The sequence below is a fragment of the Phoxinus phoxinus genome (assembly GCF_949152265.1).
Source record: "Phoxinus phoxinus genome assembly, chromosome: 4".
NCBI classification, from domain to species: Eukaryota; Metazoa; Chordata; class Actinopteri; order Cypriniformes; family Leuciscidae; genus Phoxinus; species Phoxinus phoxinus.
In genome coordinates this window covers 38,433,600-38,448,717 of record NC_136879.1, presented here as the reverse complement: position 1 = coordinate 38,448,717, position 15,118 = coordinate 38,433,600, and the positions used below count along the sequence as shown (strand labels likewise).

The 15,118-nt window shown below is 37.3% G+C and overlaps 1 protein-coding gene across 2 annotated transcripts in view; it reads left to right on the top strand.

Moving 5' to 3' along the window:
• The window catches only part of LOC306997008 (protein NLRC3-like), a 42,931-nt gene that overhangs the window by 22,230 nt on the left and 5,583 nt on the right, over window positions 1-15,118 (top strand). Inside the window, exons 7-8 of one of the 2 annotated variants that reach the window (XM_079609995.1) lie at window positions 8,275-8,346; window positions 12,913-13,083. In XM_079609995.1, coding sequence (XP_079466121.1) covers window positions 8,275-8,346; window positions 12,913-13,083 — 243 coding nt within the window. The remainder of the gene's footprint in view (window positions 1-8,274; window positions 8,347-12,912; window positions 13,084-15,118) is intronic. The other variant, XM_079609996.1, reaches the window with a different exon arrangement.

Sequence of the window (15,118 nt, the reverse complement as noted above, 5' to 3'; positions counted from 1 at the left end):
CTGTGTGTTCTTTCTCTACCACATGTCAAAGGGATTTGATTATGATTATGTGTTGAAATTGTATACCAATGATTTAATTAAAAATGATAAAATGGTGTCAACATTTGTGAAAAAACTAAAACAAGTTCCATGTAATGAAAATGTTTTCAAATGTATTCAGTGTGTGCAAATGGGTGAAATGTATATGTCTCATGTTTAATATTTTTAAATAAAACAACTTAAGAACAGATATTTCTTTCTTTAAACTCTTTTTTTATTACACATACACACATCATATTCAACAATACATGTCATAAATTCTCAACAAAAAAACAAAACAAAAAAAAACAAAAAAAACAAAACAACAACAACAAAACAAAACAAAAACACAATAGGCTAACCACAAACTGTCGGATTAAAAACTTAACCATCGACTCTGGTCTAGACTGGAGGATTTGAATAACGAGTCTTGTGAATATTCTGAAGGTATCGGTGTGTTTGGATGCACTTTCCGTTTTTTACTCTTCTTAGATGAACCAGTTATAATCGGGGTCACTATGGTCTTGAACGAGTTAATTGCATGTCTGACATGGTGGTTTGGCACCACTGAGTATGGCATATTTAAACTAGCAAAAGCCTCCAGAAACTCATGCCATCCACCAGGTCTCCGCTCATCAGCAACCTTTTGTGGAGCCGTGACGCTTTTAACTAGGTCAAGCATGTGTGAACCAGGGATTGTTCTGCCTTTAAACACAAACTCCCCCGACTCAGTCCACGATGTGATATCTTTAGTTTTAGACATTTTATCTAAAATGTAACGGACATTTTTCATACTCCTCTGTGGAATATTCTTTAAAATCTCATCTGCAAAATCATCTAAGCCGTCGCGGACAGTAACAAGGTCTGTTGGAGATGGATCTTCTTTTACAAGGTTGCCAGGCTGCGGGAGACTTAATGTTAATGTGGCGGATTCCGTATCCCCCTGTCTAGTGAGTGTTAAAAACCTCTGCAAAACACCGGTGTACAGCTTAGCTTTTTCGTGGTGATCTATGTCAGACCTAGGGCTGACTTCTAATAGTCGAGGATTCGACGATTCGATTCGGAGAGGTCTGATTCGACTATGAACCTCATAGTCGAATACATGGGCATCAGTTTGGTTTGAAATGTGCTGGGGACAGAGACGCATTCGCATTTTCAGAAGGGCTGGGTACAATTTTATTTATTTTTTCGCTTTCGCGCAGGTCATGTTTTGAAAGACGATGTCCTGTAGCTTACTAATGTAAATAAATAAAAATGTATTCAAAAATCTGCTTCACATTTTCAGCAGGGCTGCGGAGCGGCTGTGGGTTGACTCCACACGGTTCTCATGTGCGTTAAAAAGCTTTACGTGGTTTAATGTACCTAAACAACGATTACCAAATTTCCCTCTCATATTGCTCCTCATAACCACTGAAAATGGTAAAAAAAATCGAACCCGGAGTCCAATTATTATGGACGTTATCTGATATTAAGCGTTTCTGCTTCACATTTTCAGCAGGGCTGCGGAGCGGCTGTGAGTTGACTCCACGCGGTTCTCATGTGCGTTAAAAAGCTTTACGTGGTTTAATGTAGCCTACCTAAACAACGATCACCAAATTTCTCTCTCATATTGCTCCTCATGTTTATGAAATGTTATGATATATGTGTGATATGTGTTTTTTAGCTCTTTTGTTTAAAATGGAAAAAATCTAGCTGCTATCTAAAAAAAAAAAAAAAAAAAAAAAAAAGGTTCGACTATCAGTCGACTATGGCAAAATCTAACGAATCAGATTCGACTATGAAAATCCTTAGTCGAAAACAGCCCTAGTCAGACCTTTGCAATATATTTCTTATAGTCGCATCCAAATCGTTCTCCACAACATGCTGTATAGACTCACGGGGGTTAGAGGGTTTCAGCTTGTCCAACTGGTGTTGCGGGATTAAAAACATCTTCTCAGCGTACTCCATCACCAAGCTTATTTAGATGCGATTAAACTGGTTATAAAGGGAATTGCGACGCTTAACAACGGCAAAAGAAATCCTCCTTGTTGATTGATTAACCGTCTTTTGCGTCTAACACCAACCTTTTTATCAGCAACTATTTTGATCTCGCTTCTTTTTCTCTTTAGTTTCTGATATTGTTGTGACGACAGTGGAATATTACCATGGACTACATTAAGAGCTACCTCACACAACGACACAATGAGTTCGTCTGCAGCGACCTCTAAAATAACGCGTCTTTGTTTAGGTGTGGCTTTTAATAATAATTTTAAAAGAGGCAAGTTTCTTAAAAGTCTTGCTGACATTTTCAAATTCCGTCTAACAAAGTCAATGTTTTCTTTTCTGAATGTACACAACTGGATATTGTGACAGAATGTCTGTTCTGAGACGATACTGCTCTGGTGTTTTCGCTTTAAAGTCAATCAAAAGGTACCCGAAAGGTACGCTGGTCGCATTTTCATAACACTCCATAAAAAATTTTGTGTTTCTGGGGTACATCTGACGTGCTAATACATTAATTTGTGTGTTGTCTCTGGGGTTTTTAAACAGTACCAGATAATTGGTGTTTAAACTGATGGTCCTGCTGGATTTACCTTGTAAAAACAAGTTTTGTACAATATACAATGCACTCAGGCTTTTATGATGTACATATTGCGTGAACAGACGTTGGATTTCAGAGTTGTTACTAGCATCATCCATAACATCATCTAGAATCAAAAAATTATTCTTGTTGGGCGGGAACAAACGGTCATCATTCAGGGTTTGTGGGATACCTTCAATAAATTTAATATCATACAGTTTCAACAATTCATCATACAAAGGTTGCCAACAATCATAAATGTACACAATGTTTTCAACATTTTTAGAAACTACAGTTTTAGCATTTTCCAACAACATTTTTACAAAAAAAGTTTTTCCTGAGCTAGAAGGACCACTTAATACACATGAAAAGGGGTGTTGTAACCTGAAATCGAAACCATCCGAGTCTAGCACCCCTCGATGACCAGAAACGTTGTCAGTAGCCATATGGTAGTGTAGTTAGATCAGGTAGCAAAACGCGTTTGTTGTATACCACTTGGAATTTTTTCACAACTGACTTGTTGTGTAATGTGAACTGTTTTTTGTTCCTCACTATACTGTCGGAGTGTGCGAGAATGTAATTACCCTCACCCCGCCCCCTCACATACTGATCAACAAGACCAATTAATGAGTCTAACCTAATGGCCTCAGAGTTTACAGCATTCAGAGTGATACCTTTGGCCTTCATACACACCTTACCCATAGCAGTACGATACCCGTAACTTTTTGGACCACTTGAACAAAACTCCACAATATGGTCTCCATCCCCAACTTCATCAGTAAGATCGCCAAGGTATGGCCCTAGTGGGGGCTCGTATTCACCCTCTTTAGATGTGAATACAACACTATCGGTATCACAATAAATCAGTCTATCACCTAACTTGTCCATAAGATCATAAAGCTCTAACCGTGCATGGGCTGTTGTAAAAGCCCCGAGAAAGACATTGATGTCACGAGTCTGGACCCCTTTCCCATCTGCGTAAGACCATTGAACGATCGCAACAGTGTCTGACACAAATGAGAATAAGGCTTGAGGTCATACTCAGTGCCAAAAATGTATCGGGCAAACTGTTCAGGGTCTATAAGTATCTCGGTGGTTGGCAACTGCTCTCGCATCGAGAACCGCCCCCATAAAGAATTAAGGAGGAGCTTCATTATGGATCTGCGTGCAGCATTAAACACAATCTTGTCCAGATTCAGCTTGATCCCTTCTTTCTCAAAGTAATCTCTAACATAAGATTCTTTGTCGGCATCGGTCACAACGTCTTTTGGAAAACCTGAACTCTCCTGTTTGAACTGTAAAAATGTTTTAACATAATCACAAAACAACGTTTCAGATCGTTGAGGAAAATGCCAGACCTCATCGATTTTTGTCACCACATAACCCTTCTCAATGGCTTTCAACAGCTCAATACTAACCCAACATCCATGAATGGATCTTTCCTCATCTGTGTGCATACATGGCTGTGTTTGGTTCTGCTGTTCAGAACACAACCTACAAAGAGGAAACATTAACTTGCCCCCAGTCCTATAAGGCAGTACTGGGTGAAGCAACTTCCTCGGAGGAAGAACTGTAGCTTTGACGAGTCCATAATATTCTTCAAGGTTTTGAAAATCCTTGTATATTATTTCAGGATGACCAATTGGGTAGCATTTTCGAGCCTGACAGAAGGGATATAGTGAAGTAAAGTCAACGTACCTAACGCGTTCACCCTCCGCGACTTTGTGGTACAGTTTGAATGCGTTCGTGCGGCCTCCGAATAGAGCTTCACGCGGTTTCAATCTTTCAGGGTGTTTGTAAGTGGACATGAAATCCATCACGTCTGCATCTGTCTGTTTGGCATGACTCCAATCACATTCCCAAATTATCTCAACCTGAAGACCGTACGCACGCTCCAAAATTTCAAGCTTGTCGTCACATTGCCTTCTCAGAACAGCATAAGGCACTTTTGATAACGGGTTTAGATCATTTGAGTTATAACAGCGGTCGCATCCATGAAAAAAGCAACCGAGAAATTCGAATGCTTTTTTCACGACACCGTCGTCATAGAATCCATCCACGTAGTATTTCCCAAATGACACCTCGCCACTGTTTAGAGCATGTTGAACATCTATGGACTGCGATTTTCGGACATATTCAAGCCATTCAATTGATATGTTTGAATATGTTTTGTTCTGGTTGGTGTACGCATTGTTGCGTGTCAGAGCTATTGTGTCTTTAGGGATGTAGTGTGTTTTATACGTAGCCATACATGTGGCCGCCAGAGTGGTGTAATTAAACGGATCAAGACCTGTACACAGAATGAATTCATCGCGGTACTTCATACAAGCCTCCCTCAGCAAAACAACATTGTTTTTACCATAAAGCGCCAGTTCTTTTTTAAAATCGAACACTTTGTCAGAGATGGTACTGTACCAAACGTCAAACGCCGTTCTGTCTTGGTTCGACATCGTCGCATTCCCATAAAATTTCTTGTCAGGGTAGACGCCTATGTAGTTGTCATTTTAAACGCGGTTAAAGTAGTGTGGAAAGTAACCCTTCTCTGCATTAGTCAGATTAAACGCAACAGGTGTCTTGGCCAGACGCATGGGGATGAATGAGTATGAATCAATAAACCGTTGCTTGAAAGCATTGTCGTACATCAAGATCAGACGGCAGCCTTGCATCGTGATTTTAGGAGCGATACCCATCTTAGTGAAGTATTCCAAAAGAATGAAATTGTCAAAACCCTATGCGTTATGCGCTATCCATGTGTAATTAAGGTAACGAGGTTGTCTGAATTTTTTAACGAGACGATCCACACAATCGGGTCCTTCAGCCACGAATTCTTCGCCAGCAAACGTAATAGCGCATACGAAATTGGCTGTGTGCCTTCCGTTTTCATAACGGGTCTCAAAATCATAGAAAATGTAACGATCGTTTGGCATCTCCGGCTTAACTGGTTGGATAAAACATTGATGCACACCATCGGTAACTAAACTCTCACCACAGTGTACACAACGATCTGCAGGGCATTTATGGGCTTTGGGTTTAGTACCGCTGACATGGTAACGTCTATTACATTTTCTGCAATATTTGGTCACATCACACTGCGCGTGTTGCATACCTTGAGGTGCTTTTTTATGCATCTCAAAACAGTAGTCAGACTTGCAGTAGCGCAAAAAGTCGCCGCAGTGTTTTGACTTTTTGTTATGTTTATGACATTCTGGATCATTACAGACATCACAGATGTACCGACATCTGTGATCTCTCCTACATGTGTATCCTTGGTAGCAAAATCCACACACGTATGGGGTGCCAATAAACGCGCGTAGATTTTTTATCATAAAAAAATGATCGCCGTGCAGGTACAAAAATACTGTTTTACGATGTGGTTCGTCTGTGTTTGTATACTTCTCCAAAACACCCGTATCAGATCGATAGAAGACAACTATTTTAACGTTCAGCATGCGTTCAAACTGTCTGATGTCATTAAACGCTATCTTGTGTTGGTCAGTATAGCCAGCTGCCTTCTGCAACGAATATGCTACAGACTCTAGCTCTGTGTGAGGTTTCTGGGGGTTTAGGAAATGCGCCAGACAGATTGCAAAACAAAGATTGTTTGAAATGTTTGTGGGACAGAACAGATTAAGTCTGTTTTTACTGATCACTTCATTGTGGGCTAGATCGCGCATCTTTCGATAAACACCGCCGCGTTTACTTCTCGCTATCGACAGTCTTAAATTCAATCTCTCATCAAACTGGACATCCGCGTTGCTCTGCATTATTTTCTCAAGTTCGTTTATAAACAGATCTACACTGTAACCATTGGTGCCTGTCAAAAGTGTACTAACATCTGATGTCAAACTCGGACCTCTCAAGGTGATGCTGATTAAACTACCGTCGCCGCCCAACAGTCTGGAAAAGTCCACAACTTCAGAAAGTGTGTCATGTAAAAACATGGTGTAGGCTGCTAAATCTGTAGAAGATATCTCCCGCAGATTTATAAGCCTATGGATTTCCAGGCCATTGAACCGCGAGCGCGGCAGTACAGTGTACCCACACACATCACCACCCTCTCTTACAAGTGATTCTATGTCACTATGTGCAAGACCCATGTTGGGTGCACCTCGATTGAGTGTGCGGTGTGACTGGGTACCTGATCCCTCTCCTGACTGTGACAAAGACACAGGATTATCAAAAGCATCATTTGTTTCTGGAGGAGGTTCTGATACCTCTCCATCCTGTTGGGTGTTTACAAAAGGTTCAAAATCAATATTTGGGCCAGGATCCTCATCTACCATCGGTGTCATAATGTCCAATAATTCTAACAATGTATTAGTTGTAGACATAGACCTATTCACACCCTCCAATGTCTGAATTAAATAGAGCAATGTTTCTGTGTTACTGCAGTGTTCAGGGGATACCACACTGCCATCGTCACGTCTAAACCTAGCTACCGGACCCTGATCAAAACCATCTGACTCCCGACAACGTTTAGCCATTTTTTTTTTTTTTTTTTTAAAAACCAGATTTAGTTTTTAATTTTTATTTCAATCACTGACAGGTTTACAATTAAAGTAACTACGGAATATAAAAACCAATATCTATACAGCGAGAAAAAAGAAAAACTAGCTAATCAATCATTATACAGCCGTGCTAAAAAATACACACAATGTTGGGATTAATGTAGAAGAAATTACACACAAAAACACATAATATATAATAACGTTCACAACTCACCCGTGTTTCTTTTTAAGCGTGAGTACGATCTGCTTTAACAGCTCCACAGACAGACCTTGATCTCTGACTACTTGTTGGATAGTTTTGCTATGCAACCGCTGAGCTGCTATGACTTGTTTAATACCAATGTCCTGTTGTTGTGGTGCAGCCGTCGTAGAATGTTCACGATCATTATGCTTATTCTCATAAGCATCTAAGCGTCTCTCAAAAGCATTAATGCGTTCGTTAAAATGTACCTCGAAGGCGTTCAACGCGGTCTTGACAGAGTCCTGTATCAGACCAATTATTTGTTGATTGTCTATATTGGCTTGTGATTCCCGTCTGAAAGCCTCCTGATTTGAAGGCAGCTCATCAGGGTCTGACTCTACCACAGCCACCACACGCTCGCTGGATGGAACAGACTGCAGGGTTTCTTTAGGGTCACTTGTAAACACGCAGTCATCCCATGATTATATCAGTCCGTCACTCCAGCTCTGAACGTCGTTTATATCAGGAACAGCATTGTCATTCACGACCACTTCTGTTGAGAAATAATAATAATATTAATTTAAAAAATAGTATGTATGCATTGCATGATACTTTTTTATTTTATTTATTTTTTCAACATGATTGTTTATAAAGGAGTGTTTGAAAAGAGTCTACACTTTTACAAAAATCACTCCAATACATACAGTAAAACAATTATAAATAAATTCCACACTCTAAGAGATGTGCCTGTTTATAAACAAATCATGTGTCAACAACAGTTCTGAACTAACACATTGTACACACACACACACACACACACACACACACACACACACACACACACACACACACACACACACACACACACACACACACACACACACACACACACGATCTCTCACTATCACATCCAAATAAAACATTATCGTACTCTGGTAGCTTATTTGCATCTAATTTAGAATGAACTGAATTCAATCAAACAACATTGTTTGTTTACATACTTTTAGCAGATCGTCTTGGCTTCTTCTGTGCCGATGTCTGTGGTCCGGAATGCCCGTCTCTCCCAACGTCATCAAACGGTACTTTTGTTTTTGCACAGGTCACCGCTGGGGCTTTACGTTTGAGTTTGTTTTTTGGTTTTGACACTAAACCAGCCGATCTATCCTTTGTCGTCACAATCCTATCCGTAGATTCAGACGCAACCTTGTTCACTAGGTTTGATAAGCCTTCTGGAAATACACATAAGAAAGTTATAAACTAAATTCAACAAGACATTATAACACATAATAGCAGTATAACGATTGATAAAGTCGAATTACAATTATACACTCACCGAGGGGCTCGTTGTGTGCAATATCACGCGGAGCCGCATGCACTAACGCTGTGATGGTTTTCCGTTCCGGTCGGGCTGGTAAAAAATGATAAACAACAAATGAAACATGTGTTTAGACAAAACGCAAATGGGTCAGTCTCGCTAAGCATACACAACACTTACCGGGGGCAATGACGTCCGCGCTCTCTCGCAAAGAAGCACGCGCTGTATGCCTAACGTTACTAGAGCGCTGATGAGTACCTCTGGTACCTCCTGTTATAAATAAATAAAGCGTTATTATAAAACACACAATATGTAGACTAACATTTAAACACAAATCATAATTATAGCCGACGTACCACTCGCTTGATTCAGAAAATTAAGTTCGTCAACAAGGTCGATGAGGCTCACTCCAGCCGCGTCACCTGAAGCGCGCAGATGTTAAACCTTAACCAACCCCAATAGAACAATGACTCTCACATAAATAAATAATGTTTCTTAATAATATTACTAAATAATAAAACACACTTACTGTTAAGACTAGCATCCATCTTCTTGCACTCGCGTTTCCAGCAACACAATTTACCTTGGAATATAGTTTGAGAACAAGGAAAATAAACCGAAGCGCTGACACGATCTGCACTGCTCTGCTCGATTCTGTAACTGACATTGCGTCCTACACAAATTTATACACGCAGCTTCTGGCGAAGTGCGAACTCGCGACAGCAGACATAATACACACAGTCATAACACCTATGGCTCAGGTACAAAGGCAATAAAACACCCAGGAAGCCTGCTGACACCTTTCTTTCTTTGCGTCACACGTCACGCGGCGCCATAGTTACTAGACACGCTGACGCCGTTACCCCATCATAAATCAGAAACATATTCTGGAGACACAGATTCCCTGTCAATCATTTGTGACAGGGCAGGGGGTAATAAATCAATCCAAAAGTGACACATGGTATATGTTATAACTACAACGGCAATAAAAAAACGAAAATAACAGCAAAAGTATAATAATTATCAAACAGTAAATTAGAGAAATAAAAAATATCCTAAACAGATACTGCAATAGGCCTGGATGTTTCTAGGGAAGAATTTCATCCTTAGAAATGACTCCAGTGTCTCTCCTTTATTTGATTCATTGATTTTATTTCACATATTTTCACATTTCTCTGTTACAGTTTCACATTTTCCTATATGTGTGTGTGTGTGTGTGTGTGTGTGTGTGTGTGTGTGTGTGTGTGTGTGTGTGTGTGTGTGTGTGAGTGTGTCTATTTTACAACCTTGATGCTTACAGTCTGAGTCTCATGCTTTCATTGCTGTGCACTTTATGTCTTACATTGATGAATTATTGCTTTTATTTCACACATTTCCCAAAATTAGCTTTTGTGTGTGTGTGTCTGTTTTGCACTCTTGATGTTTTAGAGATTCACCCCTTCACTGTTGAGTCCTTTTTTTCTGATTTGTAGATTGTATGCACAAAAAAACTTGTGTTTTCATATTTTTGACAATTTCCATTCATTTCCTATGGGGATCATTTTTGACCAAAGAGCAGAAGTGTGATGACCACTTAGCATGCTTGGATTATGACCTTGATATTTTTTGTGTGTTCACATACCTAATACCATAAAAGTCGTAACATTCTGAAGAGGCTGTGATTTAAAAAAATTCTAAATAGATTTATGTAATCTGAATTTATCAGTGTGTGTGTGTATAAAAGTGTGTTTGGGTGTGTGTGTGTGTGTGTGTGTGGATGTGTCTGTTTTGCACTCTTGATGTTTTATAGATTCACCCCTTCACTGTTGTGTGCTTTTTTTCTGGATCGTGGCTGATTTGTAGATTGTACGCACAAAAAAACTTTCACATTTTTGCCAATTTCCCATTCATTTCCTATGGGGGACCATTTGGTCCCGAAGGTCCTGAGTGTGACGATTTATTTTTACAACCACTTAGACTATTCAAATCCTGTCGCCAATATTTTTGGGTGTTCATATACCAAGTACCAACAAAGTCACCAAATTTCAGACCAATCCGATGAAGCTATGATTTAAAAAAAAAAAAAATTATTTAAACTCTTCGGGACCATTTGGTCCGAAGGACACCATTGACATAAAAAAATACATTATAATAATTAATGTATAATATATATATAAAAAAACATTAAAATTAACAATAAAAATGTAAAAAAATAATTGTATGATAATTAACATAAATGATTATTATAATATTTTATTAAAAATATTAAATGTATATAAAATACAATTATTAAAATATTAATTATGTAATAAATAATGTCATATATGTTTTGTTTTTTAAATCATGAAATTGTATTATTTGTGTCCTAATAAGATGGAAAATAGCAGAAAATAGTCTTAAAATCAATTTTGGCCTCTTCCAGCACCCATACCGTAAGTGCGTGATTAGACGCGCATACTAAAAAAAGTGCGGCTGGCTTGACCGTAGATTTTTAACGTGCGGCTGGCTTGACCGCAGTGTAAAACTAATGCAAGTAAACGGGTGAGCTACGGTTTTTCTGGATAAAAACAAAAATAACGTTTACATTTATCAACCGATTTCAGTGGTTTGTACGTGGTGTCCAAAAAGTTCCATCTCTAGTTATTTAAAATCTCGATAGTTAGACGTATAAAATATATTTTTTAATAAGGAATTGTCAAAGCTCAGGCTTGTCATGTATTTGGCTTTTTATTCATGGATAATAATTGTGAAGACCCCCATACTGAGATATAATAAAAATTTCACAATAAATAAAATAAAGTTTTCTTATTGTGGAAAAAGCATTTTCTGGCTTTAACCCGATTTAAGCTTTTCTTGTGCTTAGAATTGACCGCCGTTGAGAAAATGAAACAAATCGGCAAATACAAATCACACCGGCAGGTGCTTTCTGTATTTTTATAGCACTAAAATGATAGATATTTACAGATAGATACTCCAAATATACAATAACAAAGATAACTGATGGATACTTTATGGTAATACATATGATATGTTACAACTACAGTGCAAAGCAAATCGTACATAAGATAAAGTGAGAAGTAATAGTAAATAATTTAGTGTACAGTCAATAAAAAAACAGTATACAGTAAATACAATAATAGTAATGAATAGTATAATTATATAATATCATAAGTACAATGATATAATAATAATATATTGATAATAGCATATAGTTTATGTATAATACTATATTAATAGCAATAACATGAAATGTCAATGACATAATATAGATGATAAAAAATAATAATTAAAAAATAATAATTAAAAATAATAATAATAAAGTTAAATAGTGACTAGTGAATAGTACAATAATTTAAAAGCATAACTAAAATAGATTGATAATCGCATGTGGTATAATATTATAATAATAGCAAATACAGTGTAATATCAATTGCAGAATAATATAGATAATAATAAAAATAGTAAATTAAATAGTGACCAGTACCTACCCGAACCGAGTACTTATCATAAAAGTCGGTTTTAAGAAAATATAGATATATAAATATAAAATAGATATATAAAAATATAGATATGTAAATATATAAAAATATATATATATAAATATATAAAAATATATGTATATATAAAAAATATAGATATATAAATATCTTTATAATATAAAAAAGCTAAAACTATAATATAAATCATGTCAACTCATGTTTCAACTTTCACAGCTAAGTTAACTAGCGACATCGCTAGCTATTTTAGTCTGACTGACTCCGGTGGTCAACTAACGTTATTACTAATTATATAATGACCAAATACAAGCAGAAACAAATGTTCAGTCTTGCTTGTGAAAGGTAATTCCCCGAGACCTGTTTTCAATTGTGTGGCGATATATGCAGCACGAAGCAGCCATTTTTCTCAATTCCCGTTAGGAGAGGTGTGGGAAAGTTGCCCTCCTCAATATAGCGGCGCCGTTGACATATGATCCAGCAGCCAATAGGGCGTCTATGTATTTATTATGTCTATGGGTTTCTTTGACGAATCAATGCTGATCAAAACTTGATGATGTAATCTCACTCACTACGGAGCCTCTTAATGTCCAAACGCCAAGAATCTCCTGAATCTCCACTTTACGGGACTTTTTAAAGCATACGGATTGGATTAACGGTTCAAAATTATTAAACATTTAAGAACAATAGTTATTTTTAGCCGCCGGAAGCTGTATAGGTCTTTAAGAGTTAATCTAATGATCCATCAAACATATTAATTTGTGCTTTAAGTTTGAACTTTCTCTCTAATAATGGATTCACTGCTAAACTGATCTGATCTGAACTGAGAGTGAACTGTGTGTCATTGTTCTCTACAGGTTGAGATATTGTGATCTCACAGATGAAGGTTTTGCTGCTCTGACTTCAGCTCTGAGATCAAACCCTGAACACCTGAGAGAACTGAATCTGACTGAGAATAAAATAGGAGAATCAGTGAATCTGCTGTCTGATGTCCTACAGAATCCTCTCTGTAAACTGGAGATACTGGGGTAAGATCATATTTGACTCTCACACATGAATCACAATGTAAAGTATATTTGAAGTGTTCAGCCTCTTTCTGCTGCTGTGAGTTCAGATTATTGAGCTGTAAATGATTGAACACATGAGCTGATCCTCAATAACATGAAACTGCAGGACTGAGAGTCACACTGAAATACACACTTTCACACACAATCAACATTTCAGTGTCTTGACTTTAAACAGACTCGAGCTCAACACAGTCAGAACTGAGAAATGAAGAACATGCTGGATTCATTCTTACTGTTAATTATGTTCATCTTTCTGCATTGACATTTTCTAAAGTATTGTTTTATATTTTGTAAAATGAAAAAAAAAAAACACTATACATATTACATACAGATCTAAGTAACATAGCAAAACTAGCCTATGGACACTCTAAAAAGTTTAACTATGATTTACTCAAATTTAAAACAAAACATTTACTAAAATTTTTACATTTTAAAGCTGTGAAATCAATGAAATATACTGTATGAATTGATTAAATGCAACTGGTACATTAAAGGTTGTGTAGGTAAGAATTGTCTAAAGAACTTTTTTTCAAATTGGCTTAAACTGTCTTTATATACCAATACATAATTAAAATGTAAGTACTTTGAAATAGAGAGTATAAAAATTGAGTGACTCTAGTGTATTTAATCTTCAAAAAACACAGCTCATTAATTCCTATCGGGACGAAACAAGTGATTGGCTTGCGCGACTGTCACTCTCCGTCGTCATGACTACCGCCGCTATTACTGGCTCTGCCCACGTGCGCGCAGTCGCGCACCCGTTTTTAGGTGGGAGTGAATGGAATTAATGAGCTGTGTTTATTGAAGATTAAATACACTAGAGTCACTCAGTTTTTTATACTCTCTATTTCAGAGTACTTGCATTTTAATTATGTATTGGTATATAAAGACAGTTTAAACAAATTTGAATAAAAGTTTTTTTAGACAATTCTGACCTACCCTACCTTTAACAAATAAAATTGAGTAGAAATTGTTATTCAAAAAGATACACTTCAGAATCGATCATCCGTTTTATTCGTCTGCACCAAAACAATCCATCACTTCGCTCGTGCGCTAACAACAACCACCGCACTTCCGGGCACTTCATAATATAAGTCCCCTTTTTCTTTCGGTAAACAGTCATGTGAAATCTTAAACAATATTTAGCACAAAGGTATAATATGCATGAACACATCTTTAAATATGTTAAACTTAACAGAAATAATTTAACATTTAAAAAACAATATTTTTGAGTAATATTAACTGTTTTTATTTGAGTAATATTAACTTTTTTATTTCCTCTAAAACTTTGTAAAATATTCTATACTACCACCAGTATACATGACATTGGCCATTATTGTCGATGAGTACAACAATACAGCATATTTTACAGACCGCCGTCCTGTTTCACTCACAGCCGAAAGATGCTGCGAGCGACTGACTCCATAACCTGCCAATAAACAAACCGTGCACAGTTCTGAGGACATTTTATCATCCATTTTATCATTGTGTGTTTTATGCAAGGCGTTTCAATCACACGAAAAGACTTGTTTAGGTGTCACATTACACCTCTGTATAAAGCACAGTAATGATTTTATATATAAAATAAAACATACACAAACCTGAATTTCACAGAGGTGGAATTAAGGTCTGAGTCTGCGGATTTGCTTTGTGGAGTGCCTCAAGGCTCTGTTTTGGGCCCTGTTTTATTTTTGTTGTATTTGATCCCCCTGGGAAAGATCATACAAAAGTTCAGCGATGTTTCTTTTCACCTATTTGCGGATGATATCCAACTATACTGCAGTTTTAAGCCAACAGAGATCTGTAAGTTACACTCCTTGCTGCTTTGTCTTGTGGAAATGAAAGAATGGCTAAGTGTTAACTCTCTGCAGCTAAATGCAGACAAAACAGAAACACTGATTATTGCCCCTGAGGATGCAATCCCTGGGATTAAAAAATACCTGGGTGATTTAGGCCAGTCTGCTAAGTCAAGTCTTAGAAATTTGGGAGTCATCCT